This window comes from Oncorhynchus tshawytscha, linkage group LG12 (genome assembly GCF_018296145.1).
Source record: "Oncorhynchus tshawytscha isolate Ot180627B linkage group LG12, Otsh_v2.0, whole genome shotgun sequence".
NCBI classification, from domain to species: Eukaryota; Metazoa; Chordata; class Actinopteri; order Salmoniformes; family Salmonidae; genus Oncorhynchus; species Oncorhynchus tshawytscha.
The window spans coordinates 72,488,695-72,513,953 of record NC_056440.1 but is presented as its reverse complement, the minus strand read 5'-3'; the positions used below and the strand labels follow the sequence as shown (position 1 = coordinate 72,513,953).

Sequence of the window (25,259 nt, the reverse complement as noted above, 5' to 3'; positions counted from 1 at the left end):
AGGCCTATCTGAAGTCCCAGGATTAGGTAGGTCTATCTGAAGTCCCAGTATTAGGTAGGTCTATCTGAAGTCACGGTATTAGGTAGGTCTATCTGAAGTCCCAGTATTAGCTAGGTCTATCTGAAGTCCCAGTATTAGGTAGGTCTATCTGAAGTCCCAGTATTAGGTAGGTCAATCTGAAGTCCCAGTATTAGGTAGGCCTATCTGAAGTCCCAGTATTAGGTAGGTGTATCTGAAGTCCCAGTATTAGCTAGGTCTATCTGAAGTCCCAGTATTAGCTAGGCCTATCTGAAGTCCCAGCATTAGCTAGGCCTATCTGAAGTCCCAGCGTTAGCTAGGCCTATCTGAAGTCCCAGTGTTAGCTAGGCCTATCTGAAGTCCCAGTGTTAGCTAGGCCTATCTGAAGTCCCAGGATTAGTAGGCCTATCTGAAGTCCCAGTATTAGGTAGGTCTATCTGAAGTCCCAGTATTAGGTAGGTCTATCTGAAGTCCCAGTATTAGGTAGGTCTATCTGAAGTCCCAGTATTAGCTAGGTCTATCTGAAGTCCCAGTATTAGGTAGGTCTATCTAGTCCCAGTATTAGGTAGGCCTATCTGAAGTCCCAGTATTAGGTAGGTCTATCTGAAGTCCCAGTATTAGTCCCTAGGTCTATCTGAAGTCTAGGTCCAGTCCCAGTATTAGGTAGGTCTATCTGAAGTCCCAGTATTAGGTAGGTCTATCTGAAGTCCCAGTGTTAGCTAGGCCTATCTGAAGTCCCAGTATTAGGTAGGTCTATCTGAAGTCCCAGTATTAGGTAGGTCTATCTGAAGTCCCAGTATTAGGTAGGTCTATCTGAAGTCCCAGTATTAGGTAGGTCTATCTGAAGTCCTAGTATTAGCTAGGCCTATCTGAAGTCGCAGTATTAGGTAGGTCTATCTGAAGTCCCAGTATTAGCTAGGCCTATCTGAAGTCCCAGTATTAGGTAGGTCTATCTGAAGTCCCAGTACTGGGTAGGTTTATCTGAAGTCCCAGTATTAGGTAGGTCTATCTGAAGTCCCAGTATTAGCTAGGCCTATCTGAAGTCCCAGTATTAGGTAGGTCTATCTGAAGTCCCAGTACTGGGTAGGTTTATCTGAAGTCCCAGTACTGGGTAGGTTTATCTGAAGTCCCAGTACTGGGTAGGTTTATCTGAAGTCCCAGTACTGGCAGAATGCAGGGGGAACAGGCCTGTGCTGTGTCAAACTGCTTTGTGAACAGGGACTACACCTGAGGCAGAATAAATCACAATGTGATTTAATGACATCAGGAGGAGAAAGTCCTTCTAGCCAGTAGCGGAGGAGGAGATGAAGACAAGCACATCTCAGCCCCAGAAACTGCTTTAAAAAGTTAAAAGTGAATTTACCTCATCCATCTGGCATATCTGTGGCTACCTATAGGCATGAGGAGAGGATTGGATGGGAGGGGATGGGAGGAGAGGCCCTAGAGTTCACTAACTGGAGGATGGACCTCCGGCTGTCTAAATAGGGGCTATAGAGGCCTCGGGCTCCCTGTGTGTGTGTGTGTGTGTGTGTGTGTGTGTGTGTGTGTGTGTGTGTGTGTGTGTGTGTGTGTGTCTGTGTATCATATGAGTGCTTACCATCAAAAACAGCATACATCTGCTACTGAGTGACAAAACGCTGCAGTCACAGTCAGTGCAAGTTCACCTACGACAATCAAAAATGTACAGTACAATAAGCTCCAGGGTTGCCTATTCATCTCCACAAGTTCCCATTCAGCTGTAAGCAGGCGCCAACATTGTGCTGCTGATATTCCAACATCTGCCGGGGAGTTGTGTGGGTACACTAATTACAAATATCTGCACTAATCCTGGGGCGATAAGAGAGTCATTACTCCAAGAGACATTTATCACTGTGGGATTGATGACCCATTACGCAGGCAGCCTTTGTAAAAAGAAGTGAAAGTGAAGTGAAATCTCTCTATCCTACATCTGTACTGAAGCCATCCATTCCTCTGTCAGGAAGCACCGTCGTTACAACTCTAATTAACAGTCAAGATATTCACCTAATACAATTCATTCACTGGGTGAATTCTGGGATCTGCCGATTGACTTCTTGGAGGAGAAAAATATGTCCTTTTTCTGTTAATTGCAAGGATGGGAAGGTGGAATTCTTAGATGTGGATAGGCCTGTTTCTACACTCTGTCAAGGACTGAGCAGTGCCACATTTCAACAAAGGTAATTCCCACTAACATCCACATAAGGACAAGCCCTAACGTACACATATGAACACACAGAAGTGAATGTGTCTGCATTTACATACGTTGATGTGTTACAGTACACACTCCACACACACAGTCCTCCCACACACACTATGACAGTAGGTGAGGGGTAAAGGTCTGGCCACCTGCCTGCTGTGTCCCAATGTCGCTAGCTGTAATGAACAGAGACAGCTTGGGGACCGCCTGCTTGTCTACATTACACACACACACACACACACACACACACACACACACACACACACAATGCAGGGCCAAGCTGCTGCTTCCGGTGGGGCAAGGGTGACAGGGCGGCAGAGATGTCCCATACAGTGACAGGCAGGTCCTACCTGTCTACCCATGTAACCCTCCCCCCCCACACACAAACACACTGCACAAACACACACACTGCACAAACACACACACATCCTCTCTCCCCTCCCATCATGACCCTGTGTAATTCCTCCAGCACCCATGTGCTGACAGGAGCAGCTGCAGCGGCTACAGCAGACAGATGAAATGTTCATAACTATCTCCTCCAACTTACATCTTCACCTTCAGGATCATTTCCGACCCACATGCCTGCCTTGGAGAGACAATATGCCATGGAATGAAGGGTTCCAGTGGTGTATGGAGGTTATAATTAACACTACAGGGTGGAGGGGTGGGTGGAGGTTATAATTAACACTACAGGGTGGAGGGGGTGGGTGGAGGGGGTGGAGGTTATATTTAACACTACAGGGTGGAGGGGGTGGGGGGTGGAGGTTATAATTAACACTACAGGGTGGAGGGGGTGGAGGTTATAATTAACACTACAGGGTGGAGGGGTGGGTGGAGGTTATAATTAACACTACAGGGTGGAGGGGGTGGAGATTATAATTAACACTACAGGGTGGAGGGGGGGTGGAGGTTATAATTAACACTACAGGGTGGAGGGGGTGGAGGTTATAATTAACACTACAGGGTGGGGTGGGGGGTGTGGATTATAATTAACACTACAGGGTGGAGGGGGTGGAGATTATATTTAACATTACAGGGTGGAGGGGTGGAGATTATAATTAACACTACAGGGTGGAGGGGGGGGGTGGGGTACAGGGTGGAGGGGGTGGGTGGAGGTTATAATTAACACAACAGGGTGGAGGGGGTGGGTGGAGGTTGTAATTAACACTACAGGGTGGAGGGGTGGGTGGAGGTTATAATTAACACTACAGGGTGGAGGGGGGTGGGTGGAGGTTATAATTAACACTACAGGGTGGAGGGGGTGGAGGTTATATTTAACACTACAGGGTGGAAGGGGGTGGGTGGAGGTTATAATTAACACTACAGGGTGGAGGGGGTGGGGGGTGGGTGGAGGTTATAATTTAACACTACAGGGTGGAGGGTGGAGGTTATAATTAACACTACAGGGTGGGGGGGGGTGGAGGTTATAATTAACACTACAGGGTGGAGTGGGGTGGGTGGAGGTTATAATTAACACTACAGGGTGGAGGGGTGGGTGGAGGTTATAATTAACACTACAGGGTGGGGGGTGGAGGTTATAATTAACACTACAGGGTGGAGGGTGGGTGGAGGTTATAATTAACACTACAGGGTGGAGATTATAATTAACACTACAGGGTGGAGGGGTGGGTGGAGGTTATAATTAACACTACAGGGTGGAGGGGGTGGAGGTTATAATTAACACTACAGGGTGGAGGGGGTGGAGGTTATAATTAACACTACAGGGTGGAGGGGTGGGTGGAGGGGGTGGGTGGAGATTATAATTAACACTACAGGGTGGGGGGGTGGAGATTATAATTAACACTACAGGGTGGAGGGGTGGGTGGAGGTTATAATTAACACTACAGGGTGGGGGGGGGTGGAGGTTATAATTAACATTACAGGGTGGAGGGGGGGGTGGAGATTATAATTAACACTACAGGGTGGGGTGGGTGGGTGGAGGGGGTGGAGGTTATAATTAACACAACAGGGTGGAGGGGGTGGGTGGAGGTTATAATTAACACTACAGGGTGGAGGGGGGGTGGGTGGAGGTTATAATTAACACTACAGGGTGGAGGGGGTGGGTGGAGATTATAATTAACACTACAGGGTGGAGGGGGTGGAGATTATAATTAACACTACAGGGTGGAGGGGGTGGAGGTTATAATTAACACTACAGGGTGGGGGGGTGGAGGTTATAATTAACACTACAGGGTGGAGGGGGTGGGGTGGAGGTTATAATTAACACTACAGGGTGGAGGGGGTGGAGATTATGATTAACACTACAGGGTGGAGGGGGGTGGAGATTATAATTAACACTACAGGGTGGAGGGGGGTCGGTGGAAGACATACTTGAATGTAGACAGGTGTTGCTGGTTCTCTGGTGAGGTAAAATACACTCTACTCCAGTCAATTCCTCCACTGGCCCATAATGCCGTGCTCTTGTCTGTCAGTTCACACCCCTGCCACACACCCTCCTCCCATCATGCTCTCTGGTTTGGTGTCTGACCAGAAATAATGCCCATGGTTTTCCTGAGGACCAGTAAAACAGGCCCCAGCCCGCCCTACCTCCCTCCTTGTGTTCACTTTGTCTTTCTTTCTCCAATCCCTAAATGCTGTTTCCATATTAAAAGCAACACTTAATGGCTTGACTGTCTCTGCAACAAGTGGCCCTAAATGTCTGTGGTGCTTTAATGACATTCTTCTCTCTCTCTCAACACTGTGTTGCATCGCCAAGCTATTACTGTGAAAAGCCTAATTATGAAATGACTGTTTCCATTAAGAGCTGGGAGCAATTTAACACAGCTGTGATTTTCTTCACCATTCAATTCAAGGGCAAATAGTGCATTTAGCAGAAGGGGTGGCAATGGTACATGAGGTACTACCCACTGAAACAGGCCCATTAGTATGGCTTCCACATCTACCCTACAAAATGAGGCTAACCATGTATCTGATGGTGTGATTAGGCTGTAGCATTCAGTGCCAGACCAGATATGTATGTGCAGGCATAGTAGGTGTAAACAGGTTTTGGGCTTGTCTTATCTGCATAGATGAATAAACAGTTCCTCTTCAAAGGAACATTCCAACCTGACTGAATCAGACGTGTTCTCATGTAATTTCCAACCACGCAGCCAACAGGAGGAGAGAGTTAAACGTGCTGTGGGGCGGAGTCTGACAGCACAGAGGTCGTGTCGTGCATAGCTGTATTATTGCTAAACGGGCGGGTGAATACATGGGAGAAATTTACAATCACATATCACACCTCAACCACCCAGGCCACAGGCGCTCTGATAGCATTGCACGCATACTGTCAGACAGACCACACAGGCGAGGTTTAGATAAAGACAGACAAATGACACAGCTTTTTGAGATAACCATCGCTTTCACATGAATTCTAGTCCCTGGATGATGATGATGAAAGACACAGAAGATGTGTTCTTATTTGTTTTCTCCCTCAGAGGGGTAGAGGGTAAACATAACAACGGTACTGAGTGTGAGAGGTGGAGAGAGGTAGAGAGAGAGAGAGAGGTAGAGAGGTAGAGAGAGAGAGGTAGAGAGGTAGAGAGAGAGAGGGAGAGAGGGAGAGAGAGAGGGAGAGAGGGAGAGAGAGAGAGAGGGAGAGAGAGAGAGAGAGAGAGAGAGGTAAAGAGAGAGGGAGAGAGGGAGAGAGAGAGGGAGAGAAGAGAGGTAGAGAGAGAGAGAAAGAGAGCGAGAGGTAGAGAGAGAGGGAGAGAGGTAGAGAGAGAGAGAGGTAGAGAGAGAGGGAGAGAGGTAGAGAGAGAGAGAGAGAGAGGGAGAGAGGTAGAGAGAGAGGGAGAGAGAGAGAGGTAGAGAGAGAGAGGTAGAGAGAGAGAGAGAGGTAGAGAGAGAGGGAGAGAGGTAGAGAGAGAGAGAGAGGTAGAGAGAGAGAGGTAGAGAGAGAGGTAGAGAGAGAGAGAGGGAGAGAGGTAGAGAGAGAGGTAGAGAGAGAGGGAGAGAGGTAGAGAGAGAGAGAGAGAGGGAGAGAGGTAGAGAGAGAGGGAGAGAGAGAGAGGTAGAGAGAGAGAGGAAGAGAGAGCGGTAGAGAGGTAGAGAGAGCGAGAGGGAGAGAGGTAGAGAGAGAGGTAGAGAGAGAGAGGGGGAGAGAGGTAGAGAGAGAGGTATAGAGAGAGGCGGAGAGAGGTAGAGAGAGAGGTAGAGAGAGAGAGAGAGAGAGAGAGAGAGAGAGGGTAGAGAGAGAGGTAGAGAGAGAGGGAGAGAGGTAGAGAGAGAGAGAGGTAGAGAGAGAGAGAGGTAGAGAGGGAGAGAGAGAGAGAGAGGAAGAGAGAGAGGGAGAGAGGTAGAGAGAGAGAGAGAGAGGGAGAGAGGTAGAGAGAGAGGTAGAGAGAGAGAGGTAGAGAGAGAGGGAGAGAGAGAGAGAGAGAGAGAGGTAGAGAGAGAGAGAGAGAGGTAGAGAGAGCGGTAGAGAGAGAGAGGGAGAGAGAGCAGTAGATGATGGTTGATCCAGTCACAGGTGTTTGCCCGTCAGCACATAACAGCGTAGTACCCTGAGGTAGAGAGACTCACAAAGGTGCAGCCAACAAACTTTTGGCGAGAGCACGTACACCAAGGAAGGAAGGAAGGAAGGAAGACAGACAGACGGACGGATGGACGGACGGACGGACGGACAGACAGACAGCTGGCTGGCAGGCGGTGGGTACAGTAGCTATATTATCCTGTTAAGGGGATAAGGAGCAACGGAGATAAGGGGAAGATGTCTGAGATGTTGTCTCTGATTAACCTGTTCCCTCCGATGACAACTACATCACAGAGCTCTGTTCAACAACTGCCCTCCCACCAACACGGCAGCCAGCCCGACCACCCGCCACCCTCGCCACCCCCTTTTTCCAGGGCCAAACCAGCCACACTAATTAAACAAATGAGAGCAAAGCTGTACACAAGTCATTAATGAACAGCTAATGAACGCCGATGAAGTTTGGTGTCACATGACATGACATCAACTCTCGCCCCTAACGGCCAACGATTCAGCCTATCATGTGGACTGTTGGTTCATAACCTCCCTTCAAGTGGCATCCACCTCTCGCCCTGACTATGTACATCACCCTGTGATGATATGTGGCTCTGGTCATGAAGGTCTAGACTAGACAGAGGTGATGACAGGCACACGTTGTTGAGGAATAAAATCACTTTGCTGTTGACTGACAGACTGTTGTAAATAGATTACTGCTGTTGACTGGAAGACTGTTGTAGACAGATGACTGCTGTTGACTGACAGACTGTTGTAGACAGATGACTGCTGTTGACTGACAGACTGTTGTAAACAGATGACTGCTGTTGACTGGAAGACTGTTGTAGACAGATGACTGCTGTTGACTGACAGACTGTTGTAGACAGATGACTGCTGGTGAATGACAGACTGTTGTAAACAGATGACTGCTGTTGACTGGAGGACTGTTGTAGACAGATGACTGCTGTTGACTGGCAGAGTGTTGTAGACAGATGACTGCTGTTGACTGGCAGTGTTGTAGACAGATGACTGCTGTTGACTGGCAGAGTGTTGTAGACAAATGACTGCTGTTGACTGGCAGAGTGTTGTAGACAGATGACTGCTTGGCTACAGGTCTCTTTGTAGGTCTATGGAGACTCCCCTTGGTTAAGGTTAGTGTCAACTCGTTCCATGGAAGGCCGAGTGTCTGAGGGTTTTCACAAGAGGTCGACCGATTATGATTTTTCAATGCCGACACCGATTATTGGAGGACCAAAAAAAAGCCGATACCGAATAATCTGACGATTTTAATATATATTTGTAATAATGACAATTACAACAATACTGAATGAACAATGAACACTTTTATTTTAACTTGATATAATACATCAATAAAATACATTTGGTCTCAAATAAATAATGAAACATGTTCAATTTGGTTTAAATAATGCAAAAACAAAGTGTTGGAGAAGAAAGTAAAAGTGCAATATGTGTCATGTAAAAAAGCTAACGTTTAAGTTCCTTGCTCAGAACATATAAAAGCTGGTGGTTCCTTTTAACATGAGTCTTCAATATTCCCAGGTAAGATGTTTTAGGTTGTAGTTATTATAGGACTATTTCTCTCTATACCATTTGTATTTCATATACCTTTGACTATTGGATGTTCTTATAGGTACTTTAGGTACTTTACAGCGCAATGCTTGAAGCATGGTGAAGAGCTGCTGGCAAACGCAGTAAAGTGATGTTTGAATGAATGCTTACGAGCCTGCTGCTGCCTACCACCACTCAGTCAGACTGCTCTATCAAATAATAGAATTAATTATAATATAATAACACACAGAAATACGAGCCTTAGGTCATTAATGTGGTCAAATCCGGAAACTATCATTTCGAAAACAAAACGTTTATTCTTTCAGTGAAATACGGAACCGTTCTGTATTTTATCTAACGGGTGGCATCCATAAGTCTAAATATTGCTGTTACATTGCACATCCTTCAATGTTATATCATAATTACATCAAATTCTGGCAAATTAGTTCGCAACGAGCCAGGCGGCCCAAACTGCTGCATATACCCTGACTCTGCGAACAATGAACGCAAGAGAAGTGACACAATTTCCCTAGTTCAATATTGCCTGCTAACCTGGATTTCTTTTAACTAAATATGCATGTGTAAAAAAAATATACTTCTGTGTATTGATTTTAAGAAAGGCATTGATGTTTATGGTTAGGTACATTCGTGAACGATTGTGCTTTTTTTTCGCAAATGCGCTTTTGTTAAATCATCCCGTTTGACGAAATTGGCTGTCTTAGTTAGGAAGAAATGGTCTTCACTGTCACGTCCTGACGTTTTTTATGTCTATTTTGGTTTGGTCAGGGCGTGAGTTGGGGTGTGCGTTCTATGTTTTTCATTTCTATGTTTTGTTCTGTGTGTTGTATTTCTATGTGTTTAGCCTGGTATGGTTCCCAATCAAAGGCAACTTTGTCTCTGATTGAGAACCATACATACTGAGGTAGCCTGTTCCCACCTGTGTTTGTGGGTAGTTGTTTTTTGTTTTGTGTATTGCACCTTGCAGAACTGTTCGTTTGTTGTTTTTGTTCAAGTGTTGGTATTTATGAAACGCATTATGAATACTTACCACGCTGCACCTTGGTCTTCTCCTTCTCCCGACGACATTCGTTATATTCACAAAGTTAGCAACGAGCCAGGCAGCCCAAACTGCTGCATATACCCTGACTCTGTTGCACAGAACGCAAGAGAAGTTACACAATTTCCCTAGTTAAAAGATGTTTATGTTAGCAGGCAATATTAACTAAATATGCAGGTTTAAAAATATATACTTGTGTATTGAGGCGTTGATGTTTATGGTTAGGTACACATTGGTGCAACGACAGTGCACAAATGCGCTTGTTAAATCACTCGTTTGGCAGGTGATATAATGATAAATGAACAGGCACCGCATCGATTATATGCAACCCAGGACAAGCTAGATAAACTAGTCATATTTTTTATTTATTTTACCTTTATTTAAACTAGGCAAGTCAGTTAAGAACAAATTTTAATTTTCAATGACGGTCAAGAAACAGTGGGTTAAATGCCTTGTTCAGGGGCAGAAAGACAGATTTTTACCTTGTCAGCTCAGGGATTTGATCTTGCAACCTTTCGGTTACTAGTCCAACGCTCTAACCACTAGGCTACCCTGCCGCCCCAATATCATCAACCATGTGTAGTTAACTAGTGATTATGTTAAGATTGATTGTTTTTTATAAGATACATTTAATGCTAGCTAGCACCTTACCTTGCCTCCTTGCTGCACTCGCATAACAGGTAGTCAGCCTGCCACGCAGTCTCCTTGTGGAGTGCAATGTAATCGACCATGATCGGTGCCCAAAAATGTTGATCACCGATTGTTACGAAAACTAGAAATCGGACCTAAATAATCGGCCATTCCGATTAATCGGTCAACCTCTAGTTTTCACTCCTCCCTTGTACTTGATTAATTAAGGAATTAAGGTCACTAATTAGTAAGGAACTGCCCTCACCTGGTTGTCTTGCTATTCATTGGAAGGAAAAAACCTGCAGACACTAGTCCCTCCATGGAATGAGTTGACACCCCTGGTCTATGGGAACTCCCCTTGTTGCTGCTATGGGTGTATGTGTGAAAATAAGTTTATTTTCTGGTAGTTAGTGGACCCTGCCACAGTATGGGGCCTCTCCCTCTGGGTCCTATAGCTCCTGTCACCGGGCCTGTCACTGTGTCACAGCCTGGACTGCAGCAGCCTGGGCTCTGTCCACTCTGTCCCTCTTCATTGTGGAACAAGAAGAGTACCATATTTCAAATTCCCATCTGGGACAGGGAATCCCCATTGTTCCTCTCTCTGGGTCCCACCCTCTGTCACTGAGGACACAAAGGACATGTCATCATGGTGGAGGACACAGGAGGGGGGTTAGGAGTAACATGAGAGGAGGGTCTCTCTCTCTCTCTCTCTCTCTCTCTCTCTCTCTCAGTGGCTCTCCAGGGGTGCAACTGGTGGCTGACACAGTGGAGAACTTACCACAGCCTGAACATAACTCCAGCCGGGCCCCTGTGACCCTACTGTGGCCCTTGCTGACCCATGGGCTTGATGACAGGCTGGGCCCTTTGTCCAGGAGCGCTGTACCTAGGTGAGGGCAGGGGTAGACAGGGGCAGTAAACAAAGGTGGTGTGGAGGGTGGGAGAAGAGATGATGGACCCCAGGTCAGAGGACAGTGATGGACAGCTGAGTGATGAGTGCAGCAGTGGACCTAGAGAAATACATCTCTCTATCAATGAGACCTACAGCTCTCTCATCTCTCCATCAATGAGACCTACATCTCTCTCTTCATCTCTCTATCAATGAGATCTACATCTCTCTCATCTCTCCATCAATGAGACCTACATCTCTCTCTTCATCTCTTTATCAATGAGACATACATCTCTCTATCAATGAGACCTACATCTCTCTCTTCTCTGCATCTCTCTATCAATGAGACGTACATCTCTCTCTATCAACGGGACCTAAATCTCCCACTGATCTGATGAGTATTGTGTGAGAGAGAATAAAGACCTCAACAATGCTGGTGAGAATAGCTAGATACACTAAGCAGCTACATGAAAATGAACATAACAGTTGTACTGCTGTACTAAAGACTGTGCCAAGTACAGACCTACAATAGATCAGTTTCAATTACCTTTTTCAAAGCAAAAGGACTAACAAATATATGCAATTATTACATAACTAAATAGTTTGAGGAAAAATATAGTAGTCTATTTATTCATGGTAAACTAATTAGAAATGACAATGATGGTCATGTTGAACTGGAATAAGACGTGTGGAGAAAAGCATTGTGTAGTCAGGAAGTGTAATGGTTTGAGGTCATGCTGTTTTCCATTGGAAGATGAACTTCCGAGCCCCTGGAATACAGCAGCCCCTTGATTTACGCAGTCAAAGCTGTCCAACTGCTTCCCAGGTCAAAGGTCATCGGCTGCTGCCCACTCTCCTACCGTTCTGTCCACACACACAGCGCTCTGTGCATACCAACCGAGAGGACAGAGGCTGCCGTGTCAGCCAGAAACACGGCAGCCTCCTACTGAGTCATAAACACCTACTCTTACCCTCTCTCCTCCCCTCCTCCTCCTCTCCTCTCCTCTCCTCCCCTCCAGAGGAAGGCTGGGGCTGCACTATGTTGATCTTATACTCCACACCCGCCCCACACTCCTTTTACACAGAGCCTGGTAAGAGAACAGAGGAGAGGAATGAAAGGGAGGTAGTAAAGAGAGAGAGACGCAGAATGAACGGAACAGAATGAAAGAAAAGAAGAGAAAAGCCACAGAGAAGGGCCAGATGGGTACCTTCACAGTCCATTTATCAAACCCAATGTGCCTCCCCCTCTCCTCTACCTCCTCCTCCTCCTCCCTTCCCCTCCCCGCCGCTCTCATGTCCTAAACCCCCATGTAATTCTGTAATCATTTTCATTATCATATAATGACCTTACAAAGCCTACAGCAGTTTGCACGGTCAGTACAAAATTCACAGCTGTTCCCTTCAGTGTTTGCACGCCGGCTGTGACAGTGCAGCCTTTTTATTGGTCCAGAGGCATGACCTTTGGCTCTGATAGGTCGGCACGGGGTCACCTCACTCAGGAAGGTTTGAGGTGGCCGCAGGCAAAGCACAGGTCACAACACCTGTCAATAAGTTAGAACATACTACGACAAGAAGTCATGATTCATGTCCACACGACAACTAACAACAACCTTCCAGGTCTCTGGCTCGAGGTTCCCCAGATCTAGTCAATGTCAACCTAAAGGGCTCCAGTATAGCAGAGCTTCCAGGGGTCATACATTCTGGATGGCAAAGGATAAGTAAGTACCTAGTGTTTACCTTTCCCTCATGATGTATTCTTTAACTGCCATGCTAGGGAACAGCCCCCTCACTCACTCACAGACCTAATACTGGCTGTTTGGAGGGCCACTCACAGGACATTTATCTAAGGCCATGGTAGACAGCATATATACAGTACCAGTCAAAAGTTTGGACAAACCGACTCATTCAAGGGTTTTTCGTTATTTTTACTATTTTCTACATTGTAGAATAATATTGAAGACACCAAAAAGATTAAATAACACATATGGAATAATGTAGTAAACAAAGAAAAGTGTTAAACAAATCAAAATATATTTTAGATACTTAAAAGTAGCCACCATTTGCCTTGATGACAGCTTTGCACACTCTTGGCATTCTAGAATTGAAGGCACACTTAACCAGCATAGCTACCCAGCATTCTGCAGCGATACGCCATCCCATCTGGTTTGCGCTTAGTGAGACTATCATTTGTTTTTCAACAAGACAATGACCCAAAACACACCTCCAGGATGTGTATGGGCTATTTGACCAAGAAGGAGAGTGATGGTGCTGCATTAGATGACCTGGCCTCCACAATCATCCGACCTAAACCCAATTGAGATAGTTTGGGATGAGATGGACCGATGAAGTAAAAGCAGCCAAACAAGTGCTCAGCATATGTGGGAATTCAAGGCTGTTGGAAAAGCATTCTTCATGAAGCTGGTTGAGAGAACGCCAAGAGTGTGCAAATCTGTCATCAAGGCAAAGGGTGGCTACTTTGAAGGATCTCAAAAAACACTGATTTTGTTACTACTAGTGTTACTTCATAGTTTTGATGTCTTCACTATTATATTACAATGTAGAAAATAGTAAAAATAAAGAAAAACCCTTGAATGAGTCGGTGTGTCCAGAACTTTTGACTGGTACTGTATATCAAAGCTTTCTCAATACGCACCCACCAGAAACCAAGTTACAGGACAAAAAGCTCATAAGAATAAGAAAGGCCTCATAACTTCATTGTTGCAGTGGGGATGAATGAATGGATGGACGGCCCTCACAGTGTTGGGGGAGCGAAGACATTCCTCACCCTGAGTACCCATAATTCACTGGTGAAGACCTGGTGGTCACAGGGAACCTCTCTCTCTCTCTCTCTCTCTAGCTCTCCATCTCTCTAGCTCTCCATCTCTCTCTCCATCTCTCTAGCTCTCCATCCATCTCTAGCTCGCTCTCTCTCTCTCTCTCTTCTATATATATATATATATATATATATATATATATATATATATATATATATATATATATATATATATATACAGTGGTAAAAGTACCTGAGGGAATACGCTGAGAGCTAGCAGGCACAGGTTTGCTGAGCGCTCTAGTGCTTTAACTGGTCGTGTTTAAGAAACAAAAGTCAGGGAAAAACTTCATCAATCAGCTTGCTGTGTTTATGTTTCTGTGCCTTTAGCTAGAGTAATCCATCATGTTGTTTTGTGTTTTGAAACCTTTAGCGAGCATTATTCTCTGAATGGTTTCCACGGAAACAAAAGAACAGCAGAACGCAGACAGTGGAGCCTGTTGAATACTGAGTCTACTGAAACCTAATTAAACCTTCATATAAATAGAAAAACTAAAAACAGTCAAATTAATCTACTGGTTCATTTTAAAAAGTACAATTTTGGTGAGTGGTTTTATGGAAATAAATGAATGTTTGAATCTGTCAGACTAAACTGAGCTGAACTTTGGTCTCTCTTTCTCTCTCTAATAAATCAACATTCATATAGTTTATCTTTGATTAGGAACAATGAAACTACTTCAGAACAAAATCCTGCAGAGACCCCAAAGTGAAGCTATCTTTCATCACAATGTGTTTTCCCTTATCCCTCCATATCTCAAATCATTATCAGAATCGTCTCTTAACATTGCGCGAGGCCATGTGTTTCGTTTTGTCTAAACGTCGTCTGTTGACGGCCACTTCACAGACGACCCCCAGCTTGCTTTTTGGGGAGATGCATTACCTGCGTGCAGAGAGATAGGGAGCAGTCGGAGTTCAAACACATTATGTCTGTGTATGTGTGTGTGTGTGTGTATATATGTCTGTGTGTGTATATGTCTGTGTATATGTCTGTGTGTATGTGTGTGTGTGTGTGTGTGTGTGTGTGTGTGTGTGTGTGTGTGTGTGTGTGTATATATGTCTGTGTGTGTATATGTGTGTGTATATGTCTGTGTATATGTCTGTGTGTGTGTGTGTGTGTGTGTGTGTGTGTGTGTGTGTGTGTGTGTGTGTGTGTGTGTGTGTGTGTGTGTGTGTGTGCGTGCGTGCGTGCTTGCGTGAGTGCGTGTATGGCGCTGTCCCCCAATCTAATTACTCTATCCTGCTGATTAAATAAACTCCTGTCTGAACCGAAGACAGGGACCCTGCATTTCCTGTACTGAGCCTTGTTATTGGTTTCCCTGCAATGTGTGAGGGCTAGGCTGTGTGTGTGTGTGTGTGTGTGTGTGTGTGTGTGTGTGTGTGTGTGTGTGTGTGTGTGTGTGTGTGAGGCTGGGATGGAACAGACATTTGTGGGTTGGTAGTGCGGGTGTTGTAGTAGTGTTGAGGGGTGGGTGTAGTGACTAGTGGGATGCTTTCTAGCTTTCAGCACCTGCGTTAGGAATGCAGTTCAGATGGCCAGGCCTCCCTCCTTCCCTCCTCCAGAGGCTGAGAGGCCAGGCTAGGCGTCAACGCAGGCCCGACGAGGTGTGTGGAAACTGTCTGTTTACAATAATCATCTGGTCAGGGCGTAGCTTGGGTCAACAAGAGGGGACACATCAAAACAGAGGCGGGCCACAGGGTTATGGGGGTGACAGAGGGTATGGAGGGGAGAGGGTAGGGGCTGTCTGTCCAGATAGCCAGCAGAAGTGTGCTTAATGCCTTTTTGGAGAAAGAAACATTTCCCTGGTTGGCATGAATCTGAATCTGTAGTGTGTGGTCTGTGTGTTTGTCCCTGGTTGGTATTCATCTGAAGTGTGTGGTCTGTGTGTTTGTCCCTGGTTGGTATTCATCTGTAGTGTGTGGTATGTGTGTGTTTGTCCCTGGTTGGTATTAATCTGTAGTGTGTGGTCTGTGTGTTTGTCCCTGGTTGGTATTAATCTGTAGTGTGTGGTCTGTGTGTGTTTGTCCCTGGTTGGTATTAATCTGTAGTGTGTGGTCTGTGTGTGTTCATTCCCCTCCATGCTCTTTAGGTTCTTACCAGAGCCAGGGCCTGGGTCTCGTCTGCCCCTGAACACAGGGTGTCCAGGCTGGGACACACAGGGAGAGAGAGGCCCTTACAGCTGGGGCCCAGTGGCTAATTATGACCCCCCTCTACTGCTTTGGTGCGGTTGTCTCAGAAAGACACACAATAAGCTACACACACAGGCATACAACACACAGGAATGCACACACACACGGGAACATACACACACTACACATTAGACACACACATTATTACATATACATCCTTATAAACTAGGTGGTTTATGAAAGCTGATTGGCAGACAGTCGTGGTATGTCAGACCATATACCATGGGTATGACAAAACCACCTCGTGATTTATGGTATATGGCCAATATACCACAGCTAAGGGGCTGTATCCAGGCACTCCACGTTGAGTCGTGCTTAAGGACAGCCCTTTGCTGTAGTATATTGGCCATATAACACACCCCCTCTGGCCTTACTGCTTAATAATACCATGGCATTGTTGAATACTCATTTCTGATTGGCTTGAAGGCCATTCTAGGACATACATTATTTCCAACGTTGCCAACTTTGTGACTTTTCAGACCCCTCCAGCGACTTTTATTGGTAAAATATTCTAGCTAGTATTCACACTGGCGTGTCGTGGGACACACCTTCCACATCGTGCACTGTTTTCAATAGAACACATAGGCCCTGGTTGATTATCCCTTACATAACATCCTCCCACACAAAACACATAATGTTTTGTGTGGGAGGGTGTTATGGGTGTATATGTAATAATATGTAGTGTGTGTGTGTGTGTGTGTGTGTGTGTGTGTGTGTGTGTGTGTGTGTGTGTGTGTGTGTGTGTGTGTCAAAGTTCAAATAGGGGGTGCTTATATTTGTCCTGTTTTACTGCAGGTACATGCAGGTAACCTGTACGAGTGTGAGGTGTGAAATGGAAATGTACATCCCAACTCCCCCTGACACACCCTCGGAGAGCGGCTGTGTGTGTGTGTGTGTGTGTGTGTGTGTGTGTGTGTGTGTGTGTGTCTTTCTGAGAAAAAGGCACCGAAACAGTAGAGGGGGGGTTACCACTACCAGTGGAGAGAGGGATGGAACAGCTAAAACAAACACATTATGTTTTGTGTGGGATGGTGTTATGGGTGTATATGTAATAATATGTAGGGTGTTCACCCACTCTGGGCAGAGTGGGTGAAAAGGCGCTTTGGTTATGAAATTTCACTTCCTTACGTTATAAAATACATCTTAACAAGACAAATATTATTATTCATGTTCTGAATCGTTCAGTGGGGTGTTTCTCTAAAAGCTACATTTGCATGACATGCCCCGGATGAAACATAAAAGGCTTGGTATTCGCTCAGTGCTCCGTTGACATTTCACAGAGGTACGCTTGTTTTTGTGAGAAATCTTAGAAAGAGTACAGGAATTTCAAATTAATATGAAAAGTATATACTGTCTCAAAATCCTTTTCCATCTGACCTCTATACTGTTGTATGTCCTGTGGATTCAAGAAGAAAGTTCAACGGGAAAGAGAACCTGTCAAGTAGCCAGTAGCCTTAATTCATGGACAGAGTCCAGCCTGGCAGACGCCATGCAATGTTCCAGATTTTTGACCACTTTTTTTCTCTGGCCTCCATTGACTTAGTCACACTAATTCTGGCCATCCTACAAGGTTCTGACAGAGAGATGAGGCTTGGACCATTGGTTTTCCGTTAGAGGATGATCTACACAATTCATTATTTAACCCACTGGGCAAAAGATGCATTTTTGTGTGTGTGTGTGCGCGTGCGCACAGATATATGTGTGCATTCCTGTGTATGCATGCCTGTGTGTGTGGCCGAGTGTGTCTTTCTGAGACAAGGGCACCAAAGCAGTAGAGACGACGACGACGACGACGGGGGTGTTACCACCACCAGAGTGGAGAGAGGGATGGAACAGCTAAAATAAACATATTATGTTTTGTGTGGGAGGGTGTTATGGGTGTATATGTAATAACATGTGTGTATAATATGTATTGTGTGTGTGGGGGGGTGTTATGGGTGTATATGTAATAACATGTGTGTATAATATGTATTGTGTGTGTGTGGGGGGGTGTTATGGGTGTATATGTAATAACATGTGTGTATAATATGTATTGCGCGTGTATTCCTGTGTGTGTGTGGGGGGTTATAGAACCAATCCAAGACACTTGTCACCCTGATAGCTGCTAGGTCCAAGGACCCCTCACTACAAACAACCTCCAACACCCAGTCAGGTCTGCAGACTATCTGAGGAATTCACTTCACATCACCTACGTTCCTACTCAAATTTCAACAATACTGATTCCTTTAAGGTTTTGTTTCACACAATTGAAAGTGTAACAGGGTGTGATTCTTGAACATGTGTCATCCAGACACGTGTGCTTGTTTTCACATTTCAACATTGTTGTGTGTGAGTTTCTGTTTACTGCTGTTGTTGTTTACTGTTGTTGGTGGTTATTTTCTTACCTGTCTCTCCAGGTCTGTCTGTGCTGCTGTCTGTCTGTCAGGGCAGTTAGCAGGGTCTCTGCCATCTCTCTCCTGCCCTCCTCCGGTTGTCCCTCTTCCTCTACCGCTGCCAGTAAGAGTTGCGTCTGAAAGATAGGAAGTAAACAGGAAATTCTGTATTAAAATGACATGGTTCCATATCTCCATTCTGTCTATGAATCCAAAGAAAACCATATCTCAGACTAACCAGGCCTAATTTGGCGAAGGCAGAGTTTGAGCTGTTCTGAACACTTCCTGACTCACCTGTTCGAGGTACAGACTTCCTGGACATGTCATTTGATGCGTCTATTTGTCCTGGATACACCCATAGCAGCCTCTTGCGTCGTTGAGACAGAAACCAGTTGTTATCACGAAAACGTCTCTAAAGTCTGAACAGTTTGAGCTCCAGACTATTATGACCCCATCATGGCATCAAAGCATACTCTCACGAAGACCGACATGCTGTCTCTTTCACAAGCCACACTCGTTAGAACAGGGGTTTTCTACACAGAAGATCATAAATAAGTATTGCATTGTGAAAAAATCCTGATGTTTTGCTGAGCTTTCTAAAAACTCCCAGACAGACATGAAACACTTACAGACAAATCGCAGACATGGGTATAAGACAATGGGTGACGTTTTGTGGATATAACAGTCCTTTTCTTTCATTTCTGCCCAGGGAATAGAGTCTATAATGCAGGGAATAGTGTCTAATGCAGGGAATACTGTCTATAATGCAGGGAATAGCATCTAAAACCCAGGGAATAGTGTTGATAATGCAGGGAATAGAGTCTATTATGCAGGGAATAGCATCTAAAACCCAGGGAATAGTGTCTATAATGCAGGGAATAGAGTCTATTATGCAGGGAATAGAGTCTATAATGCAGGGAATAGAGTCTATAATGCAGGGAATAGCATCTAAAACGCAGGGAACAGTGTCTAATGCAGGGAAGAGAGTCTATAATGCAGGGAAGAGCGTCTATAATGCAGGGAATAGAGTCTATAATGCAGGGAATAGCATCTAAAATGCAGGTAATAGAGTCTATAATGCAGGGAATAGTGTCTAATGCAGGGAATGGAGTATATAATGCAGGGAATAGCATCTAACACGCAGGGAATAAAGTCTAATGCAGGGAATAGAGTCTATAATGCAGGGAATAGCATCTAAAACGCAGGGAACGGAGTCTAAAATGCAGGGAATAGAGTCTATAATGCAGGAAATAGCATCTAAAACAGGGAATAGAGTCTAATGCATGGAATAGAGTCTATAATGCAGGGAATAGCATCTAAAACAGGGAAGAGTGTCTAATGCAGGGAATAGAGTCTATAATGCAGGGAATAGCATCTAAAACAGGGAATAGTGTCAAATGCAAGGAATAGAGTCTATAATGCAGGGAAGAGCATCTAAAACGCAGGGAATAGTGTCTATGATGCAGGGAAAGAGTCTATAATGCAGGGAATAGAGTCTATAATGCAGGGAAGAGAGTCCATAATGCAGGGAACAGTGTATAATGCAGGGAAAATAGTCAGTAATGCAGGGAATTGCATCTGAAACGCAGGGAATAGTGTCTATAATGCAGGGAATAGCATCTAAAACACAGGGAATAGAGTCTATAATGCAGGGAGTAGAGTCTATAATGCAGGGAGTAGTGTCTATAATGCAGGGAGTAGAGTCTATAATGCAGGGAGTAGTGTCTATAATGCAAGGAGTAGAGTCTATAATGCAGGGAGTAGTGTCTATAATGCAGGGAGTAGTGTCTATAATGAAGGTTATAGAGTCTATAATGCAGGGAGTAGAGTCTATTATGCAGGGAATAGAGTCTATAATGCAGGGAATAGAGTCTATAATGCAGGGAATAGCATCTAAAACGCAGGGAACAGTGTCTAATGCAGGGAAGAGAGTCTATAATGCAGGGAAGAGCGTCTATAATGCAGGGAATAGAGTCTATAATGCAGGGAATAGCATCTAAAATGCAGGTAATAGAGTCTATAATGCAGGGAATAGTGTCTATAATGCAGGAATGGAGTATATAATGCAGGGAATAGCATCTAACACGCAGGGAATAAAGTCTAATGCAGGGAATAGAGTCTATAATGCAGGGAATAGCATCTAAAACGCAGGGAACGGAGTCTAAAATGCAGGGAATAGAGTCTATAATGCAGGAAATAGCATCTAAAACAGGGAATAGAGTCTAATGCATGGAATAGAGTCTATAATGCAGGGAATAGCATCTAAAACAGGGAAGAGTGTCTAATGCAGGGAATAGAGTCTATAATGCAGGGAATAGCATCTAAAACAGGGAATAGTGTCAAATGCAAGGAATAGAGTCTATAATGCAGGGAAGAGCATCTAAAACGCAGGGAATAGTGTCTATGATGCAGGGAAAGAGTCTATAATGCAGGGAATAGAGTCTATAATGCAGGGAAGAGAGTCCATAATGCAGGGAACAGTGTATAATGCAGGGAAAATAGTCAGTAATGCAGGGAATTGCATCTGAAACGCAGGGAATAGTGTCTATAATGCAGGGAATAGCATCTAAAACACAGGGAATAGAGTCTATAATGCAGGGAGTAGAGTCTATAATGCAGGGAGTAGTGTCTATAATGCAGGGAGTAGAGTCTATAATGCAGGAGTAGTGTCTATAATGCAGGGAGTAGAGTCTATAATGCAGGAGTAGTGTCTATAATGCAGGGAGTAGTGTCTATAATGCAGGTTATAGAGTCTATAATGCAGGGAGTAGTGTCTATAATGCAGGGAGTAGTGTCTATAATGCAGGGAGTAGAGTATATAATGCAGGGAGTAGAGTATATAATGCAGGGAGTAGAGTCTATAATGCAGGGAGTAGTGTCTATAATGCAGGGAGTAGTGTCTATAATGCAGGTTATAGAGTCTAAAGTGCAGGGAGTAGTGGCATAATGCAGGGAGTAGTGTCCATAGTGCAGGAAGTAGTGTCTATAATGCAGGGAGTAGAGTATATAATGCAGGGTATAGAGTCTATAATGCAGGGAGTAGAGTATATAATGCAGGGTATAGAGTCTATAATGCAGGGAGTAGTGTCTATAATGCAGGGAGTAGAGTCTATAATGCAGCGAGTAGAGTCTATAATGCAGGGAGTAGAGTATATAATGCAGGGAGTAGAGTATATAATGCAGGGAGTAGTGTCTATAATGCAGGGAGTAGTGTCTATAATGCAGGTTATAGAGTCTATAATGCAGGGAGTAGTGTCTATAATGCAGGGAGTAGAGTATATAATGCAGGGAGTAGTGTCTATAATGCAGGGAGTAGTGTCTATAATGCAGGTTATAGAGTCTATAATGCAGGGAATAGTGTCTATAATGCAGGGAGTAGAGTCTATAATGCAGGGAGTAGAGTATATAATGTAGGGTATAGAGTCTATAATGCAGGGAGTAGAGTCTATAATGCAGGGAGTAGAGTCTATAATGCAGGGAGTAGAGTCTGTAAGGCAGGAAGTAGTGTCTAAAATGCATGGAATAAGATCTATAATGCAGGAAATAGCGTCTATAATACAGCGAGTAGAGTCTAAAGTGCAGGGAGTAGTGGCATAATGCAGGGAGTAGTGTCCATAGTGCAGGAAGTAGTGTCTATAATGCAGGGAATAGCATCTTTAATGCAGGGAGTAGAGTCTATAATGCAGGGAGTAGAGTCTATAATGCAGGGAGTAGAGTATATAATGCAGGGTATAGAGTCTATAATGCAGGGAGTAGAGTATATAATGCAGGGTATAGAGTCTATAATGCAGGGAGTAGTGTCTATAATGCAGGGAGTAGAGTATATAATGCAGGGTATAGAGTCTATAATGCAGGGAGTAGTGTCTATAATGCAGGGAGTAGAGTATATAATGCAGGGTATAGAGTCTATAATGCAGGGAGTAGTGTATATAATGCAGGGAGTAGAGTCTATAATGCAGGGAGTAGAGTATATAATGTAGGGTATAGAGTCTATAATGCAGGGAGTAGAGTCTATAATGCAGGGAGTAGAGTCTGTAATGCAGGAAGTAGTGTCTAAAATGCATGGAATAAGATCTATAATGCAGGAAATAGCGTCTATAATACAGCGAGTAGAGTCTAAAGTGCAGGGAGTAGTGGCATAATGCAGGGAGTAGTGTCCATAGTGCAGGAAGTAGTGTCTATAATGCAGGGAATAGTCTTTAATGCAGGGAGTAGAGTCTATAATGCAGGGAGTAGAGTCTATAATGCAGGGAGTAGAGTATATAATGCAGGGTATAGAGTCTATAATGCAGGGAGTAGAGTATATAATGCAGGGTATAGAGTCTATAATGCAGGGAGTAGTGTCTATAATGCAGGGAGTAGAGTATATAATGCAGGGTATAGAGTCTATAATGCAGGGAGTAGTGTCTATAATGCAGGGAGTAGAGTATATAATGCAGGGTATAGAGTCTATAATGCAGGGAGTAGTGTATATAATGCAGGGAGTAGAGTCTATAATGCAGGAAGTAGTGTCTAAAATGCATGGAATAAGATCTATAATGCAGGAAATAGCGTCTATAATACAGCGAGTAGAGTCTAAAGTGCAGGGAGTAGTGTCATAATGCAGGGAGTAGTGTCCATAGTGCAGGAAGTGGTGTCTATAATGCAGGGAATAGCGTCTTTAATGCAGGGAATAACGTCTATAATACAGCGAGTAGTGTCTACAGTGCAGGAAGTAGTGTCTATAATGCAAGGAGTAGTGTCTATAGTGCAAGGAGTAGTGTCTATAATGTAGGGAGTAGAGTATATAATGCAGGGTATAGAGTCTATAATGCAGGGAGTAGAGTCTATAATGGAGGGAGTAGAGTATATAATGCAGGGTGTAGAGTCTATAATGCAGGGAGTAGAGTCTATAATGCAGGGAGTAGAGTATATAATGCAGGGTGTAGAGTCTATAATGCAGGGAGTAGTGTCTATAATGCAGGGAGTAGAGTATATAATGCAGGGTATAGAGTCTATAATGCAGGGAGTAGTGTCTATAATGCAGGGAGTAGAGTATATAATGCAGGGTATAGAGTCTATAATGCAGGGAGTAGAGTATATAATGCAGGGTATAGAGTCTATAATGCAGGAGTAGTGTATATAATGCAGGGAATAGAGTATATAATGCAGGGTATAGAGTCTATAATGCAGGGAGTAGTGTCTATAATGCAGGGTATAGAGTCTATAATGCAGGAGTAGTGTCTATAATGCAGGGTATAGAGTCTATAATGCAGGGTATAGAGTCTATAATGCAGGGTATAGAGTCTATAATGCAGGGAGTAGTGTCTATAATGCAGGGGTATAGAGTCTATAATGCAGGGATAGTGTCTATAATGCAGGGAGTAGTGTCTATAATGCAGGAGTAGTGTCTATAATGCAGGGTATAGAGTCTATAATGCAGGGAGTAGTGTCTATAATGCAGGGTATAGAGTCTATAATGCAGGGAGTAGAGTCTATAATGCAGGAGTAGTGTCTATAATGCAGGAGTAGTGTCTATAATGCAGGGAGTAGTGTCTATAATGCAGGTTATAGAGTCTATAATGCAGGGAGTAGGGAGTAGTGTCTATAATGCAGGAGTAGTGTCTATAATGCAGGGAGTAGAGTATATAATGCAGGGAGTAGAGTATATAATGCAGGGAGTAGAGTATATAATGCAGGGAGTAGTGTCTATAATGCAGGGAGTAGTGTCTATAATGCAGGTTATAGAGTCTAAAGTGCAGGGAGTAGTGGCATAATGCAGGGAGTAGTGTCCATAGTGCAGGAAGTAGTGTCTATAATGCAGGGAATAGAGTCTTTAATGCAGGGAGTAGAGTCTATAATGCAGGGAGTAGAGTCTATAATGCAGGAGTAGAGTATATAATGCAGGGTATAGAGTCTATAATGCAGGGAGTAGAGTATATAATGCAGGGTATAGAGTCTATAATGCAGGGGATAGTGTCTATAATGCAGGAGTAGAGTATATAATGCAGGGTATAGAGTCTATAATGCAGGGAGTAGTGTCTATAATGCAGGGAGTAGAGTCTATAATGCAGGAAGTAGTGTCTAAAATGCATGGAATAAGATCTATAATGCAGGAAATAGAGTCTATAATGCAGGGAGTAGAGTCTATAATGCAGGGAGTAGTGTCTATAATGCAGGGAGTAGTGTCTATAATGCAGGAAGTAGTGTCTATAATGCAGGAAGTAGTGTCTATAATGCAGGGAATAGTCTATAATGCAGGGAATGTCTATAATGCAGGGAGTAGTGTCTATAATGCAGGAAGTAGTGTCTATAATGCAGGGAGTAGTGTCTATAATGCAGGAGTAGTGTCTATAATGCAGGGAGTAGTGTATATAATGCAGGGTATAGAGTCTATAATGCAGGAGTAGAGTCTATATAATGGAGGGAGTAGAGTATATAATGCAGGGTGTAGAGTCTATAATGCAGAGAGTAGAGTATATAATGCAGGGTATAGAGTCTATAATGCAGGGAGTAGTGTCTATAATGCAGGGAGTAGAGTATATAATGCAGGGTGTAGAGTCTATAATGCAGGGAGTAGTGTCTATAATGCAGGGAGTAGAGTATATAATGCAGGGTATAGAGTCTATAATGCAGGGAGTAGTGTCTATAATGCAGGGAGTAGAGTATATAATGCAGGGTATAGAGTCTATAATGCAGGGAGTAGAGTATATAATGCAGGGTATAGAGTCTATAATGCAGGGAGTAGTGTCTATAATGCAGGGAATAGAGTATATAATGCAGGGTATAGAGTCTATAATGCAGGGAGTAGTGTCTATAATGCAGGGTATAGAGTCTATAATGCAGGGAGTAGTGTCTATAATGCAGGGTATAGAGTCTATAATGCAGGGTAGTAGAGTCTATAATGCAGGGAGTAGTGTCTATAATGCAGGGTATAGAGTCTATAATGCAGGGAGTAGTGTCTATAATGCAGGAGTAGTGTCTATAATGCAGGAGTAGTGTCTATAATGCAGGGTATAGAGTCTATAATGCAGGGAGTAGTGTCTAT

General features: G+C 44.1%; 1 protein-coding gene across 4 annotated transcripts in view; it reads right to left on the bottom strand.

The window, feature by feature from the left end:
- LOC112238946 (alpha-ketoglutarate-dependent dioxygenase FTO) overlaps nucleotides 1-25,259 on the bottom strand; it is a 277,608-nt gene that overhangs the window by 111,853 nt on the left and 140,496 nt on the right. For 3 of the 4 annotated variants that reach the window (XM_042331038.1, XM_042331039.1, XM_042331040.1), the window contains exon 8: nucleotides 18,245-18,369. In XM_042331038.1, the coding sequence (XP_042186972.1) occupies nucleotides 18,245-18,369 (125 nt within the window). Of the gene's footprint in view, nucleotides 1-11,873; nucleotides 11,929-18,244; nucleotides 18,370-25,259 lie in introns of those variants that run through there. The other variant, XM_042331041.1, reaches the window with a different exon arrangement.